The following is an 18,718-nucleotide window of genomic DNA, read 5'->3' on the forward strand; positions in this document are numbered from 1 at the left end:
AAACATAGAAAGTGAGGCGGCCCAGGGAGGCACGCTTGCCACTATTTAGACATCCCGGTGTATGATCATTATTGGGACTATTTCCATAATAGAGTAAGTGTCGCCCCCTGGTTGCTGGTGGGATGTTGTTGGGGTCCTCAACGTCTGGTATGTCCCAAGTGTCTAGGCCAATGGCCAGTTGGCAGATATCAGGGTGTAATGTGGGCCACCAGCTACCCGGGGTGTGTGTACCCTCGACCGACCAGACCACTTGTCCTGTTGGGTTGATGACTTCCCAGGCTAAGGTCGCAGGGGCATGAGGGTTACCTGCCATCGGACTGGGCAGGCAAGGGCTTACGGCAAAGGCGAAGCTTAAGAGGATTGTCAGTCCTCTCCATTGTCCATTCAGGTCCTGGCTGTGGGGCAGGCTTGAGATGAGAGGCATGGATCCATGATGAGATGCCATCTACTTTCACCGCAGTTGGAGTGGTCAGCAGCACTACGTAGGGTCCTTTCCACCGGGGCTCTAAGCTGTGGGTCTGGTGCCTCCTCACGAACACTGAGTCTCCAACGTGGAAGGAGTGTGGCACCTTGAGGTCTCCTGGTTGGTAAGCAGAGGCTAGAGGCTTCCAGACAAATCGTTGGATTCCCTCTAGGGCTTTTAACCTGGCAAGCAGAGGTGCATGGGGTGATAAGTTGGAATCTGTGGCAGGTGACATTTTCGAGATTGGAGGTGGGGTTCCATACAGAATCTCAAAAGGGGTGAGGTTATACATGGAGGGTGAGGGAGTGTTCCGGGCACGGAACAGGGCGTAAGGTAGGAGCATGGTCCAATCCTGAATGCCAGTCTCCAAGGTCAATTTAGTTAAGGTCTCTTTGATTGTTCTATTCATTCTTTCTACCTGCCCTGAACTTTGGGGACGATAAGCACAATGTAATTTCCAATTAATCCCCAATACCCTGGCCACTCCCTGACTTACCTGGGCCACGAAAGCAGGTCCATTGTCTGACCCAATTACCTGGGGCAGTCCAAACCGAGGAAAAAGTTCTTCCATAATCTTCTTTACCACCACTTGGGCTGTTTCCTTCCGGGTGGGGTAGGCCTCTACCCATCCTGAGAAAGTATCTACAAAAACTAAGAGAAATCTTAACCCATATTTGGCTGGCCTGATTTCAGTAAAGTCTACTTCCCAAAATTGGCCAGGCCTATTTCCTCTTAGTCTCTTACCCTCTGAGGTTTGGGATTGATGTGCATTCACAACCTGACAGGCCTGGCAATTCTTAGCTACTTGTTCCGTCAACCTCTTGTTCTCAGTAGCCGCTAAGGAAAAGGGTTGTTCCCTCAGCAGTTCTTGCATTTTTCTGGCACCTAGATGAGTGAGCTGATGAACGTGCTGTAAGTAGGAAGTTGCCTGTTGTTCCTTACTTTTAACAGTCGTGGGTGCCAGATTCTCCTCTTGGGTCTCAGTTACTAGCGCCAGAACTCCTGCCCCTCGAAGAGCTGCTGCCTTGGCTTCCTCATCCGCCCGCCGATTCCCTACGGCTATAGGGTCTGATCCTTTCTGATGACCAGGGCAATGGACTATAGCCAATTCGGTGGGCAGCAGAACTGCTGCCAATAGTCCAAGAATTTCAGCCTTGTGCTTAATGTCCTTTCCGGCTGAGGTTAGTAGTCCTCTTTGCTGGTATATGGCCCCATGTACATGAGCAGTAGCAAATGCATAGCGGCTGTCTGTATAGATGGTAGCTTTTTTTCCTTTAGCCAATTCTAAGGCTCTTGTGAGAGCAATCAGCTCCGCTTTCTGGGCTGAGGTCCCTTCTGGCAACCCTGCTGACCATATGGTCTTAGTTCTGCTGACCACCGCCGCCCCCGCATGTCTCTTACCCTCTCGCAGGAAGCTGCTACTGTCCGTGAACCAGGTTACTTCTGAGTTGGGTAATGGAAGGTCCTTCAGGTCGTGGCGGATTCCTGCTTCCTCTGCCAGGATGTCTTGGCAGGAGTGCAAGACTGGATCCGCAGCTTCGTCCGGGAGCAGGGTGGCAGGGTTTAAGGTAGAAGGGGGCCCAAAGGTTACTCGATCCTTATCCAACAAAATGCTCTGATAATGGGTGATGCGTGCATTTGAGAGCCACCGGTCTGGGGGCTGCCTGATAATGCTTTCCAAAGCATGCGGGGCTATGATGGTCAATTTTTGTCCTAGAGTCAGTTTATCGGCATCTTTGGCTAGCAGAGCAGCGGCAGCGATAGCTTTAAGACAGCGGGGCCATCCTCCTGCTACCGAGTCCAAGCGTTTGGACAGATAGGCCACTGGCCTCCTCCAGGGTCCTAGGGTCTGGGTTAAGACTCCTCGGGCTGTCCCTCCTCGCTCTTCTATGTAGAGGGTGAAGGGTTTCTCAACATCGGGGAGTGCCAGTGCTGGGGCTGACAATAGGGCCCTCTTGATGTCATCAAAGGCCTGCTGCTGTTCTGGCCCCTAGGAAAATTCCACATCCCCTTTCAGAAGTGGATAAAGTGGGGCAGCTAATGATGCAAACCCCGGGATCCATAGCCTACAGAACCCGGCTGTCCCCAGGAACTCTCGGAGTTGTTTCCTGGAGGCAGGTACGGGAATCTGCACAACAGTCTTTTTCCGGGCCTCCGTCAACCATCGCTTCCCTTCCCGGAGAGTATATCCTAGGAAAGTTACTTCCCGCCTGCATATCTGGGCCTTCTTAGCTGACGCCCGGTACCCCAGCTGAGCAAGTTCTTGCAATAGGGAACGGGTCCCATACTCACATTCCTCCTGAGATGGTGCAGCCAACAGTAGGTCGTCTACGTACTGGAGCAGAGTCACCTCCGGGTGTCGGGTTCTGAAGGGACCTAGGTCCTGGTGGAGGGCCTCATCAAAAATGGTGGGTGAATTCTTAAAGCCCTGGGGTAGCCTTGTCCAGGTCAGTTGCCCCGCTATCCCGGCCTCTGGATCAGTCCATTCAAAGGCAAACAATGGTTGGCTGCTTTCACAAAGCCGTAGACAGAAGAAAGCATCTTTCAAGTCTAATACAGTATACCAGGTTCTGTCAGGTTGGAGGGTGCTTAGAAGGTTGTAGGGGTTAGGTACAGTGGGATGTATGTCTTGTACCCTACTATTAACCTCCCTCAGATCCTGCACCGGTCGGTAATCTCCCGTTCCTGGCTTCTTGACAGGGAGAAGTGGTGTGTTCCAGGCTGACTGGCAGGGCCTCAAAACCCCCTCTTGGATTAGCTTCTGAATGTGTGGTCTAATTCCTTCCCGAGCCTCCCTACTCATGGGGTACTGTCTGACCCGAATTGGTGCTGCAGAGGTCTTTAGGGTGACCACCACTGGGGGTTGGTTTTCCGCCAGCCCTAGCCCGGCCTTCTCGGCCCAAGCATCTGGATACTCCTCAAGCCAGGTTGTCATGTCCTGCTTTTCTACCGGAGAGTTGTACAGGCGATACTCATCTTCCACAGACATAGTTAGGGCTGTGACTACTGGCCGTTCTACCAGGGAACTCAGAAACTCTACTTTGGGTCCCTCAGGGTCGAAGGTGATGCGGGCCTTCAGTTTAGTGAGCAGATCTCTCCCCATTAATGGGGCCGGGCAATCAGGTATCACAAGGAAGGAGTGATGGACTTTTCCCCTTCCCAGGTCCATGGTCCTCCTGGTAGTCCAAGCTCGGTATCGGCTCCCATTGGCACCTCTTACTAAAGACCGCTTGGTTGACAGTGGTCCCAAGGGCGCTTGCAAAACCGAGTAAACGGCTCCAGTGTCTACTTCAAAGTCAATGGGAGTCCCCTCCACGCTAAACTTTACCCTGAGCTCGGGGAGGGGGTCCGAGCCCCGTCGCCCCTAATCTTCATCCAGGGCTAACAGGGCAGGCTGCTTAGCCTGCAGGCCCTTCTTGGGTCTCTTAGGACAGTCTCTCTTCCAGTGCCCATGTTCCTTGCAGTAGGCACACTGGTTCGGGTCCAAGCTTGGCCGTGGCCCGGTACTGCCTCCCTTTTCTTTCTGTTTCTTTCCACTATCTACCACTGTGGCCAGGATTTTAGTTAATTCCTTATTTCTTTTCTTGTCTCTAGCATCCTCTCTCTCCTCTCTCTCTTTTTTCTTCCGCTCTTCCTTTTCTTCCTCTGTTTCCCTTTTGTGAAAAACTTTATCTGCTTCTTTGACTAAATCTCTAAGGGTGAGGTCTTGTAATCCTTCTAGGCGTTGTAACTTACGCCGTATATCGGTAGCGGACTGGCCAATGAAGGCCATGGCCACTGAAGCCCTTTGGTCCTCTGACTGCGGGTCAAAGGGAGTGAACCTCCGATAGGCTTCCATTAGCCTTTCTAAAAAGACCGCGGGGGACTCAGTGGGGCCCTGAACGACCTCTCTTACCTTAGCCAAATTGGTGGGCCGCCTGGAAGCTGCCCGGAGACCTGCCACAAGAGCCTGGCGATAGGAGGACAGATGCTCCCTACCTTCTGGAGAATTTGGATCCCAATTAGGGCGCGTTAGCGGGAAGATGTCATCAATGACGTTCGGCAACTGCGTCGGACGCCCGTCTCGTCCCCGGACGTTCTTTCGTGCTTCTAGAAGTATGCGGTCTCTCTCTTCAGTGGTGAAGAGAGTCCCCAGTAGCTGTTGGCAGTCTTCCCAGGTGGGCTGATGAGAGAACATGAGAGACTCCACGAGACCTGTTAGTCGGGTGGGGTCTTCAGAGAAAGGGGGATTATTATTTTTCCAATTATACAGGTCTGAGGAGGAAAAGGGCCAATATTGGAGGGCCGGCATTTCCCCCCCTTCCCCATTGTCTACCATTGGCCCAAATGGGCGCAACGGCAGAGTAGTGGCTACAGGCCCTTCATCTGGCTGGAATCGGCTCCGAGTCCGCTGTGCAGGTCCGCTGCCTGGCGGCGACAGGGGGCCCTCGAGAGTAGAATCTGGGGAGGCCGCCGTCGGGGACATGGGTGGAGGAACTGGGCCAGGTGCCGGAGGAGGTCCTTGGTCGCGCCGCGGTGCTCCGGCCGAGGCATAAGGAGGTGGCGGGGGATCAAGAAGGAAAAGATCAGGTTGTGAGTCCGGGAGAACCGGGGGAACAGAGGGTGGAGAAGAAGGCAGAGCTGGCTTTACAGGAAGAATAGCAGGTTCGGAAGCGGAGACTGACGACCTAGAGAAGGAATCAGGGGGTAAAAAGGGCTTAACCCACGCCGGAGGATTTTCACATAAGTCTTGCCACACCAAAATGTAAGGCTCCTGGTCCGGGTGTCCATGTCGGCCAGGCTGAAAAACAAGATTCCTCACTTCCCTTATGAGAGGCAAATGGAAAGACCCCTCCGGGGGCCATCCGACCTTAAAGTTAGGCCACTCAGACGAGCAGAAAGTCTGCCATTTGCTCTTTTTGATGATAAGGGAAAGATTTTGAGCTCGTCCCTTGACCTCTGACCAGCGGCCTAGGGTCAGGGACAAAGGAGTAGAAGTACTCTGGCCCATGACCGCGAACACACACACACACACGACAAGAAACAAAGAACAAAGGACAAGGACAGACACAACGCGTTGAGACAAGAATTTAAGGATCCAAAAAGAAGGTTTTTCAAAGCCAATTGACCTGACTGGCAACAGAGTTTCAGAATCAATATTAAGCAGATGAGAGGGATCCAGGCGTCCCCGGGCCTCTCCAGATTCCACCAGGGCGTCCCCCGGGGATGTGGCCTGCGACCTCCCGACACGTCTGTCAGCCGCAGTCGGGGGAGACTCACGTCCCTCCCCGACAGCCACCAGACCGAACAGATTTGCCAGTTCTGACAAGATTTTTATTCCCAAATTTCGAAGCGATCGCTATTCAAGAGGCGCCGTCACTTACCCCAAGAAGCGTCTGTTGGAGCCCGAAGGCGGCCGCCGCAATCTCGGTGGAACCTCCAAATGTTACGCCCGAGAAGCCGGCCGCATTCACAAAGCACCCAAAAAGACGCCTCTCATGTAAAAAAACAAAGGGTTTATTAAGTCCAGCATGCTAGGTCTCACAGCATACTCTGAATACAGAGTGGGGGCTATGAGCCCCGATTCTTTGTTTCACAGCAATTTTATAGACGAGGGCTCAGGGAGGATGGGAATGCTACTCAAGTTACTAAGTTAGCCTACTCTAATTGGCTGGGTAAGGGCTGGGGTTTGTTTACGCAGGTGCGGGGTGTGGTCTAAAGTGGTATAGCCCTAGGCTATGGCGGGAGAAAGTGGTACAGCCCGGAGTTATGGCGGGAGAAAGTGGTACAGCCCTTTCATCCCCGAAAAAGTGGTTTAGTCCTAGGCTACGGCGAGAAAGTGGTTTAGTCCTAGGCTACGGCGAGAAAGTGGTTTAGCCCTAGGCTACGGCGAGAAAGTGGTTTAGCCCTTTCAATGTTACTTCTTGGTCTGATTTAAAAAGGAGGATTAATTCTATGATCCAGTTTAAATATAATTGATATTCTTTGAGATAATTTAAGTATATAATCTTTAAATCATATATATATAAATATATAAATATATATATTTGATCTTTCCAAGTGTATTTCAAGGTATTGAGAGTAGCTTTTAGACATTTCACAGGCCCCGAAATGCTTCAAAAGTCTATTCTCTCTTAAAACAAATGTTTTTTTAATTAAACTGATTGATACCTGGAATCACATGGAAAGCTTTATCAAATAAAAATTAATTAATATATTTTACTTATATACATATATATTAAATGTTATGAAAGTATTTGCCTGTAAGAAGGGCAAAAACAATATATTTCTTAAATATAGCCAAAATTTTCAACAGCAGTAGAATTTCAAGAAAAACAAAAGCCTCAAGCAGCCTGCATTTTTTAATTGGCTGGATGTGGGACACTGTTTATGCTTTTAGATCAGACCAATAAAGTATCAAACCTATAAGTTTACTGAATAAGTTTCTTTGCCTTTTTTTTTTAATTAAAGATACCTACTTAAGTTACTTTATAAATTAGCTTTTAAAAATATAATCAAGGTCTCATATAAATTAAGTTACATGAGAAGCCAATGTTTTTATAAGTAATTGAATCCAAATAATATTTAAGAACAGATTAGAAGCCACCATTTACTGCCTGACCTTATGTAGCCTCCTGCATTAAGCTAGAGGCGGGGCAACATTTTCGGCCTGTGAATTCAGACATAATTTTGCTTTATTTTTAAAATGAAGATACCTACTTTAATTACTTAAATAAATTAGCTTATTAAATTATAATCAAGGTTTCAGCTTAATGAAAAGCCAATGATTTTATAAACAATTCTAATAAAGAACAAAAACAGCTAGTGATTGTCTGAAATGCGATTTTTTTACTTTCTTTTAAAAGAACACATTGAGCAGCCTCCATGATAGCCACATGTCTTACCACTCACGTGGCTTGGGGGCCGCCATCTTGAAATAACAAAGACCAACCCTGTTCCTTTAAATAAGCCAATGACTTTGTAAGCAATTTAAATAAGTCTTCTAAGAAAGTTACTGAAGGCTTCCCATGATCCCTCTGTATATGCAAATTAGCTAATGGGAATACTCTTAAAAATAAATTTCTTGCTTAATAAAAAGGAGAAATTTGAAAATTTTGAAATTTCTTTCACTGGATAAACTGAGGATTGTTATTAAAATATTAAATCTAATCCATAGTAGTGGTCACCATAACCTTAAGAGAAATTGTTTCATGTGGCAAAGATTTTTAAATGAAACTCTCTATAGCCTGAAAAATTATTTTGGAAGGAAATAGAGGTTTCCTTCAAATATCATAAGGATTGTAATTGATAACCAATGCATTAGGCCTCCGAAGGTGGAGATAAGAAAAGCTTAAATGACTTTCAGAAATTATTAGGGGACATTAACAGGTTAAAACCTTGTCTATACAAAAAGAAATTGATAGCCAGTTTGAAATTGAATTGCCATGGCCTAGAGCAAAGAATATCCTTACATGATATTATTCTACAATTTCATTATAATTTTTGATATTTTACAACAGCATATTGTACATTTATCCCAAACAAACTTACAAACTAATTCTTTGAATATTTGGCAGCAATTTAAAAAGGACATGAAAGGATTTAACCCCTTCCACGGTGTGGAAGGCCCCCTGGGGAGGCACGTGAGCATTCTATATTGGTCCCTCTTGCCCTTTTTGCCAAGAGGGACCCTCTTCTCACAATCCAATTGCCCACACCTGTTGCCTGAGTTTTCTGTTCATGCTGAGGTTGAAGCCTCATGGTGGTTGGTACCATGGATCTATCTCTCACACAATGGCGTGAGCTGGGCCCTCCCTGGAGAAGAAACCCAGGTTCCCCAAGATATGTGATCAATGCCAGGGCCCCGCCAGCAGGCGAAGGGATCCCAAGGCAGGTGCTGGGCATGGAGGCCATAGGGGCATAGGCTACCAAGGAGACAGAACTGAATCTCACATCACCCTGCTTGGCCCCGGAGGATGGCTGGTTAGTCAAAGACGGGTAAGATTCCTCATGGGAGGAACAACCTAAGACAGGCACAGTCGCAGAGGGGCCATCAGGAGAGAATTTGAGGGTCAACAGAGGTGGGGCACAGATCCTCACCCCCCCCCCCAACATTACAGGGGCTTGAACACTCGCCCCTTTAAGGGAGGTCTCCTGCCCCATGGCTGCTTCGCGCTACCCATGCCAGCTCAGATCGGGACCCAGGCAACATACAGAGACTTGGCCCAGATTAGATCTGGACCCAGATAACAGAAAGACTTGGCCCAGCTTGGATTGGGACCCAGGCAACAGAGTGTTGGCCGATGGCAGCTGTCCTATGTCTAAATCCAGCCTAAATCCAGGAATGCTCAGGACTTTCTCAAGTATGCAAAATAACCCTTTCCATTAATATTTACAGGATAAACTAAGATTGTTGTTAGAGTATTAAATTTTGACAGTAAAATAGTCAAGTTTTCAGATTAATTTAAATTGGCTAAAATGAAATAAGTGAATATTCAAGAAAATCTAATTGCACAAAAAGCTGTTCCTAAAGTATTAACCAAAATTTCTATTGTTAGTTCATTTTATAGTAAAATTGCTTAACACCCAATGAATCCAAAGCAGTCATATTCTTGTGCAAAAATTAAAAATAAAAGTCATCAAGACTGCATTAAATTTTTTTTACAATAGCCTCATAATAAGTAATCAAAAAAGGATAGTAGAATAATATCCTGTAAGAAATATCCTATAAGTAAATTACATCAAGCCTTAATTACTTTAAAATTTTACTTTAAAAATTATTTTTCATTTATAATGCTGATAAGGCACCCATGAAAAATCTTATGGTGTCAAAATAAGCCAAAGGAAAATCATTTGACAAAAATCAAAAGGATCCCAAATCTCATTTATAGAAAAGAGTTATTTATTAATCTTTGGTCAAGAATATGTTTATATTTCCAGAAAACTCCAAAGCCCATATGGATTCCTGCAATAACGGATCCCAGAGAGGACCTGACAGGACTGTTTCCAGCCACAGAATAAGTAGTGGCCCCCGAGAACAGAGGAGAAATAATCCAGAAATAAAAATAGTGAAGATGCCTTGCCATGCTAGCAGTCAGCACCTGTGCATTTCTGCAGGTTGCCCAGGACCAAGAGCATGGAAGGTTGGTGTGCATGCACTTCCAGACCATGTGTGCGCACCCTTCTGCATAGAAATACAAATGTTTGATGTTTTGTGTTCTACCAGGACCCCTGACTTGAGGGTTTTGCTTTATTTCTAACACAGGGAATAGTATTAACTGCCACATTAAAAGAAATGTTATACTCCAGGCATTAACCATTTTTACAGATGGACCCAGTTCTGGAAAGGCTGGATCTACTGCAGCAGGAGAGCAAAGGTCCTTCAAACCCCTTATATTTCAGTATAAATACAAGCTCCTATTTATGCCTTAATAGATCTTGCTATGGAGCCCATTCAACCTATAGTAATAGTGCTTATGTGGTAAGTATGGCCAAAATTATTGATACAGCTACTATAGGGCACACAATTCAGAGGAGCTTTTCATTTAATTTTCAGCCTTTAAAATGTTATTAAAGAAAGACAATGTCCATGTTTTATTGGAAGCAATGTCCTTAGTCTGTTATCCACTTTTCTGTGCCAACTTTAGGGGTAAATCCCCAAGGACTTAAACCTAATCAAATCTGACAAAATGGATGTCACTCAATAGTGGAAAGAGCCCATCGTACTCTTAAAATCATTTATTAAAACACAAAGGGGGAGACAGGTGTTATGTGTCACCTCAAAAGAGGCTCAGTCATGCTTTTTATACTTGAAAATTTTGAATTATAATGCAAAGGATCGTACAGCAGGTGAAAGGCATCAGGCCTTCTGTACAATAGCTTCCACCGAGTCAGCTAGGTGGAAGGAAGCATAAACCAGACAAGAGTTTTATCAGATTCAGTAATAATGTGTGGAAGAGGTTGTGTTTTATATATTTCCAGAAAGAGCAATGCAGCCATTTGGGTGCCAGAGCGTTACGTCCGTCACCACAATGGACCCAGAGAAGCTCCTGTGTCCCTTCACTCAAAAGGACTGAGAGCTGCCCTGATGACAGCAAAGCAGCAGAAGAAGAAAGCTGAAAGCTAAGCTACACAGGGTACTGAGGTGCCAACATGGAGTCATCTGAAGAAAACGACTGAAGCACAGCAGATTGTGGAAAAGCAAGAAGTTGAAGCTACTTCTTCAATCATGTTTCTGGCCATGCTAGCATTGGTTAGCTACCAGTCTTCTGCAAACTCTTGCACAGCCAAGTCTGAGGACTCTTGAGTAAATCAGCAAAAGAAACTTCCATTTAGTAGGAAAATGTTACTGTAGTTTGATTTCTTTATTGTTGTGTTGCATTGGCATTGTTTTATTAATAGCCATGTCTGGATTTTGCATTGGCATTGCTTTGTTAATGTTTTAATAGTCAGAAATTTGTTCTTGATGTTTAAATTTTACTTCCATTATTAGTAGCTTCAATTTAAAAGAAAGGGTGAGATGTAGGAAGTGGTTATAGGGTTAAGCCTCGGACTGACCTGCTGGCAAAGTCACAAACAAGTCCCAAGCTTGGAGGGCACAGTCCTCTAAGCATAATTAAGCTTGATCCTGTAACTGATCCCTAGATCTTTCCTGGGTAGCTAGTGGGCTGTGGGAGGGGCAGCAAGTGCTGCCAAAACAAGTGAAACTTACAAGAACATTGTCATCTGCCTTGTTTGTCCCTGATTATAAATAAAGCCTCAGCTTTGCAGTCTGGATCTGTTCTGTGGCCTCAGCCAGGCACAGAAAGATCCACCCAGGCTCCCAGCTTCATGAATGTATTTCTGTGTCTTGTTTTCTTTATTTCTATTATTTTCTCAATCCCCGGCCGCCTCCATTTAGAACTGGTTCGTTCATCTCTCTTTCCACGTGGGACGCGGAAAAGGGAGGTCCCCGTCATGTCTGGCCCCCGCCGCATCAGGCCCCCGCAGTCAGGGCTAGACTTTATATTTTTAGACAAATTTTTATGTTCATAGCAAAATTGTGGGGAAGATACAAAAAAATTCCTTGTACTCTCTGCCCCCACACAAGCATAGCCTCCCCTATATCAACTACATTTAACAGAATGGTAATTTTAATTATCATTATTATTATTGTGGTTTTTCATGGTTCCATAAGAATTTGAAAAGAAAACACACAACCTGATTAATAAATAAATCAAAGATCTTAAAAGCCATCTCACCAAAGATCTACAGGTGGCAAATAAGCATATGAAAAAATGTTCCACTTCAAATGTTAACCAAAGATGAACTTAGATTGATCCATCATAATCACCCATAGCCCTTGTTTACCTTAGGTTTCACTCATAATATTGTACATTCTGTGGGTTTGGAAAAAGTGTATAATGACTGTCACCTATCATTATTATATCACACACAGAGTATTTTTACCACCCTGAAAATCTGTGCATCCACTGAACTTTATACTGTCCCCACCTTTTTGCCTTTTCCAAAAAGGCATATAGTAGTTGGTACAGTATGTAGTCTTTCAGATTGTATTCTTTCACTTAGTAATATACATTTAAGGCTCCTCCGTGTCTTTCCATGGCTCCATAGATCATTTCTTTTTGGTGAGGAATAATATTTCATTGTTTGGATGTACTACAGTTTTTTTAATTTATTCACCCACTCTTAGTTGCTTCCAAGTATTGGAAATTCTGAGTAACATTCTTGTTATGCAACATTCCTGTTATATATAAACTAGGGGCCCGGTGCACGAAATTCGTGCACTGGTGGGAGGGGGGGGGAGGGGGGTGTGCCCCTCAGCCCAATCTGCACCCTCTTCAATCTGGGACCCCTCAGGGGATGTCCAACTTCCAGCAGTCGGACATCCCTCTCACAATCCGGAACCGCTGGCTCCTAACCACTCACCTGCCTGCCTGCCTGATTGTCCCTAACCCCACTGCCTGCCTGCCTACTCGCCCCTACCTTGATCTCCTGCCAGCCTGATTGCCCCTACCTTGCCCTCCCCTATCAGCCTGATCACCCCAAACTGCCTGTGCCTTGGCCCCCCGTCTGGCCTCCCTCTGGAGGCACCACCCCCATAACCCCAATGATGCTGCCACTGCAGCTGGTTATGGCTGCCTGAGCCTTGGCCTTTGTAGCCACTGCGGCTTTGTCTGGAAAGATGTCCGGAAGACAACCACTCTAATTAGCATATTACCCTTTTATTAGTATAGATTTGGGGACCATTACAACCACGCAGAACTTGAAGAAAACACATGGCCCTGGTCAGTTTGGCTTAATGGAGAGAGCATCGGCCTGTGGACTGAAGAGTCCAGGTTTGATTCTGATCAGGGGCACACATGCCTGGGTTTCGGGCTCAATCCCCAGTAAGGGGCCTGTGGGCGGCAGCTGATCAGTGATTCTTTTTTTTTTTTTTTAAATATATTTTATTGATTTTTCACAGAGAGGAAGGGAGAGGGATAGAGAGCTAGAAACATCGATGAGAGAGAAACATCGACCAGCTGCTTCCTGCACACCCCACACCAGGATATGTGCCCTCAACCAATGTACATGCCCTTAACCGGAATCAAACCTGGGACCTTCCAGTCCACAGACCGACGCTTTATCCACTGAGCCAAACCAGTTTCGGCTGATCAGTGATTCTTATCATTGATGTTTCTATCTCTCTCTCCCTCTCCCTTTCTGAAATTTAAAAAATATATATATATTTTTTAAAGAAAACACATGATCTTCACTTTGGGCTTTGTCATCTTACAATATCCTTTGTGCAGTGTTTTAACTTCCCTCAACTTTCCTTTACCCACCTTTAAAGTGCAATCTATTTTGGGGAAGATGATCAGGAAAGTGATTCCAGTGGGTAGAAGTTTTTTTTGGAGGGGATGGGTCATGAAGATATTTAAAAATTGAGCATGGTGATGGTTGTACCACTCTGAATTTACTTTAAAAAAACAGTTCATTGTACACTTTAGGTGACATGTACAGTATATGGGTTATATCTCAACAAAGCTGTTCTTTTATTTCTTTTTAAATAAAGACCAGTCTTATAATCAGTTGCAGATGTTTTCAGAGGCCCCTCAAGATTTGCTTACCATGTCCCAAATCACGGCTGTGATTCCCAGTTGCCTCCAGTCCTAGTGGATCTGGATGGTGTGGTTTGCAAAGGAGAAGGTGGCAAGAGGCTTATGGAATTTCGGCAACCCCATTCCCCCGGTCTCCTCATAGGGCACCAGGGCCATTCCCACTGTGCCAGCTCTGCTCCCTTTAACCGGTTGGGCAAAAGAATCCTGCTTGCTCTGGCCAGAAAGTGCATTCTTTCTTAGGTGGCCCGGATGCTTTTTTTAAGGTCGTTTTATGGATTCAAAAGAATAAACAGAGATGTGGAAAGCTTTTGTCAACACGGACACCCAGGGAGCGCCGGGCTCGGCCCGGACACGCCCCCCCGGGTGGCGATCGCCCCCAGGACACCCAGGGAGCGCCCGGCTCTGCCCGGACACGCCCCCCGGGTGGCGATCGCCCCCGGGACACCCGCAGAGCGCAGGGCTCGGCCCAAACACGCCCCCCCGGGTGGCGATCGCCATGCGGACACCCAGGGAGCGCCGGGCTCGGCCCAAACACGCCCCCCCGGGTGGCGATCGCCATGCGGACACCCGGGGAGCGCCGGGTTCGGCCCGGACACGCCTCCCCGGGTGGCGATCGCCCACGGGACACCCGCAGAGCGCCGGGCTCGGCCCAAATACGCCCCCCCGGGTGGCGATCGCCCCCAGGACACCCAGGGAGCGCCGGGCTCGGACCGGACACGCCCCCCTGGGTGGCGATCGCCCAGGGAGCGCCGGGCTCTGCCCGGACACGCCCCCCCTGGTGGCGATAGCCCCCGGGACACCCGCAGAGCGCCGGGCTCGGCCCAAACACGCCCCCCCGGGTGGCGATCGCCATGCGGACACCCAGGGAGCACCGGGCTCGGCCCGGACACGCCCCCCCGGTGGCGATCGCCATGCGAACCCCGGAACTTACAGGATTGCTCGTAGCCATCTTGGTCTTCCCAACAGCCGGATGGGCCACCCGGAGTCCCGCCCCCAGCCTCTGGCAGGCCCAATCATGGGCATAGCGGAGGTGCGGTCAATTTGCATGTTTCTCTATTATAAGGTAAGATGTTCTTGAGCAGATTTTTGTCTGGATGTAAGTTTTTAGCTCCTTTGGGAAAATACCAAGGAGTGTGATTGCTAGGTTGCATAGTAAGAGTATGTTATGTTTTGTAAGAAGCCATCAACTTTCTTCCAAAGTGGCTGAACTATTGTGCATTTCCATCAGCAATGAATGAAGTTCCTCTTGTTCTTTATCTATGTCAGAAGTTGTTGCTATCAGTGTTGTAGATTTGATCGTTCAAGGAGGTGTGTAGTGATATCTCATTGAAGTTTTCATTTACATTTCCCTGATGACATATGATGTGGAACATCTTTTCATATGCTTATTTGCCATCTGTAGATCTTTGGTGAGATGGCTGTTAGGATCTTTGATCGGTTTATTAATCAGGTTGCTTGTTTTTTTGTTGAGTTTTAAGAGTTCTTTGTGTATTTTGGATAATTGTCCTTTATCAGATGTGTCTTTTCTACCAGTCTGTGGCTTATCTTCTTATTCTCTTGACATTTTTTTTTTCTAGTATGTACTTTCAAAGCTATAAATTTCCCTCTGAGCATGTTTTTCTCTGCATTTCACAAATTTTGATATGCTGTATTTTCATTTTCATATAGTTCACAGTATTTTTAATTTATCTTATAATTTCTTCTTGACCCATGTGTTATTTAGAAGTGTGTTATTTAAGCTCCGTGTTTTTCAGAAATTGTCATTTATCTTTCTATTATTGATTTCTGTTTAATTTCATTGTAGCCTGAGAGCAGATATTGTATGGTTTATCTTTATTTGAATTAGTGTGTTTGATGGCCCAGACTGTGGTCTATCTTTGAGAAATCTCCTTGTGAGCTTGAGAAGCATTTTTGTTGGATAAGTTTGTTTATGGATGTAAATTATATCCAGTTGATTAATTTTGTTATTGAGTTCAACTACATCCTTACTGATTTTCTGCCTTTTCGAATGTATATTTTTGATAGAGACATGTTGAACTGTGTAGAGAATTAATCTATTGCTCTTTACAATTCTATTACTTTTTGCCACACATAGTTTGATGCACTGTTGTTAAGTTCATAAACATTGAAATTGTTATGTCTTTTTGGAGAATTTATTTCTTTTCATTATGTAATGCCCTTCCTTATCCATGATAACTTTTCTTGATTTAAAGTAGGCTCTGATTGAAATTAGTATATTTTCCTGCTTTTTGAAATTAGTTTTAGCATAACATATTTTTCTCTATTCATTTTTAATTTACAGAATCTTTATTTTTAAAGTGTGTTTTTATAGACAGCATATAGTTGGGTCTTGGTTTTTATTCATCGGTTTATTCTGTTCATTAGATTCCACCTATGAGTTAGATTATGTGATATTTGTCTTTCTCTGCTTGGCTTATTTCACTTACCATAATATTCTCCAGGTCCCAACATGGTGTCTCAAAGGTTAAGAGATCCTTGTTTTTTATTGCTGCATAGTATTACATGCTATAAGTGTACTGCAGTGTTTTTTTATCCACTCATCTACTGATGGGCACTTGGGCTGTTTCCAAATCTTAGCTATGGTAAATTGCACTGCTAGGAACATAGGAGTGCATACATTTTTTCTGATTGGTGTTTTGGGTTTCTTGGGATATAGTCCTAGAAGTGGGATCACTGGGTCAAATGGGAGTTCCATTTTTAACTTTTTGAGGAAACTCCATACTATTTTCCATAATGGCTGCATCAGTCTGCATTCCCACCAGCAGTGTATAAGAGTTTCCTTTTCTCCACATCCTCGCCATCACTTGTCATTTGTTGATTTGTTGATGGTAGCCATTCTGACAGGTGTGAGGTGATACCTCATTGTCATTTTAATTTGCATCTCTCTGATGATCAGTGACTTTGAGCATTTTTTCATATGTCTCTTGGCTATCTGCATGCCCCCTTTGGAGAAGTGTATATTTAGGCCCTTTGCCCATTTTTAAAAAGCTCTGCACAGCAAAAGAAATCATCAACAAAATGAAAAAGGAACCCACTGTATGGGAGAACATATTTGGCAATGATACATCTGATAAAGGATTAATATAAAAAATATATAAGGAACTCACATACAACTTAACAAAAAGAAGACAAATAATCCAATTAAAAATGTGCAAAGGGCCTAAATAGATACTTCTCCAAAGGGGACATACAGATGGCCAAGAGACTTATGAAGTGGGTATTTTCTTTCCCCAGGGTTATTTAGACTTTGATAATACTTCAACAGATTAGGCTCTGGTTAACCAAGATCCCCTGAGAGCAGGCTTTTCAGAAAGAACATAGTGTTCTCTCATAAATCAAAATGGTATCCTTTCCCCTCTCTTGTTGGAAGCACAAGTGGCTTTATCTCAATCATTTATTGTGAGAACTTGGTTGAGCTCCTGGAGGTAAATCTCAAAATATTGTTGATTTCTTAGAATTTTTAAGCACCCAGCAATTTATCCATTACAGTTTAGATTTTCCTACTGGGAGACTAGTTTCTATCCAGTTTCTGTTCAGAATCTCTGTTCTGGGTAAGCTGTGCCTCATGTACTTACCTATGTGTCTCTCCAGTCTAGACACAGTGGTTTGCTTGATGTCTTCACTCTTTTAGATACAAAAAAGAGTTGTTGATTTTTCACTATGTTCACCTTTTCCTGTATCAACTTCCAAGCTCCTTACATGTAGAACCAGAAACTGGAAGTCTGCCCATTTCTATTTTATTGCAAAACACTATTCCATTGTAAGGGTTCACCAGTTTATCTGTTCACATATAGAAGGATATCTTGGTTACTGGGTTTTGGTGACTATGAATAAAGCATCTATAATTATGGCATGCAGGTTCCTGTATATACATACATTTTCAAATAAATTGTAAAAATACCTAGAAGAGTAATTGCTGAATTACATGGTAAGACTATGTTTAACTTTGTAAGAAACTTCTAAAGAACTATCTCATTGTTCATTCCCAAAAACAATATATAGCAGTTTGTTTATTGTTGTTATTTTTCTGTCCCATATAATCTCAACGAATGGCTTATTATCAGCTTTTTAGTTTTAGCCATTCTAATAGGTGTATAATGGTACTTCCTTGTTTCAATTTAGATACTTTTATTCATTAAAATACAAAACAAATTTACTTCCTAAAATGATTCTGCATTTTTTCCTTTGTACTCCATTGACAAAATTTGGAGCAGAGTGATTGGAACAGAAACCAATACAAATCCCTATCATTAGTTTAGACTATACTTGGACTGGCTATACATTTTTGTTTCTGTGTTCAATAACATTGAGAATACATATTAGCTATTTTTTCTAGGACATACTTATTCTTAAAGATTAGACTATGAATTAATGAAAATTGCTATATTTTGAAAATGTGGTGTGTTTTTCTGGCTGTGGTAGGATTGATGGGCCTATCTTTGACTTTTCAGCAAGTTTTTCTGATGACCTTTTGGGGAGTTGGTAGTTATCAATGCTATATTCCATTTGAGAGATAACATTTTCTGGGCTTTCAATCTTCAAAACATAATATCAAGTCTTCTCCACTTGTTGGCTAATATTAAAACACTAGGTGCCCGGTGCACGAATTCATGCACCTTGAAAGGACCTGTGGGCCACGAGGCTGCGGTGGGCACAGGGACGGGTCTCGGCCCATCCTCCGTGCCCCTGTCCAGCCCCTCCTGCCGCAGCCCTAGGTCCCCTGTCTGCCAGCAGCCCCACTCCCACTGCCACTGCTCCCACGATCGCCCCTCAGGAACAGGGGGAGGTGGAGAGGCCCTCAGGGGCGATTGAGGCCAGCAGCTGCCGCTCACACCCGCCAACAGCGCCAAGCGATTGGGACCAGTGCCGGGTGCTGGCAGCAGGTGCGAGCGGGGCCAGCACCAGCAGCAGGTGCAGGCACTAGCAGCAGGTGTGAGCGCCTGGTGGGACTGTGGCGCGTGGGAGCAAAGAATTTTCAGTAACCACCAGAGGCTTACCCTTATGACAGCAACAGGCACCCTACCTTGGTCTGGTGCCCATGCTCACCTGCTCCACCATCCCGCCACAGCTGATGCCCGCCATGTTCCATGTGTGCCCCCTAGTGGTCAGTGCACATCATAGTGACCGGTTGTTCAGTTGTTCTGCCATTCGG

The 18,718-nt window shown here is 45.2% G+C and overlaps 1 protein-coding gene across 1 annotated transcript; it reads right to left on the reverse strand.

The window, feature by feature from the left end:
• Positions 1 to 302: 302 nt before the first annotated feature.
• Positions 303 to 5,453, reverse strand: LOC129151731 (uncharacterized). Its single transcript, XM_054727627.1, is given in 2 exon segments — positions 303 to 4,813; positions 4,889 to 5,453. Coding segments are annotated over 2 exon segments (5,076 nt in total).
• Positions 5,454 to 18,718: the final 13,265 nt, after the last annotated feature.

Source organism: Eptesicus fuscus, chromosome 15, assembly GCF_027574615.1.
Source record: "Eptesicus fuscus isolate TK198812 chromosome 15, DD_ASM_mEF_20220401, whole genome shotgun sequence".
Taxonomy (NCBI): Eukaryota; Metazoa; Chordata; class Mammalia; order Chiroptera; family Vespertilionidae; genus Eptesicus; species Eptesicus fuscus.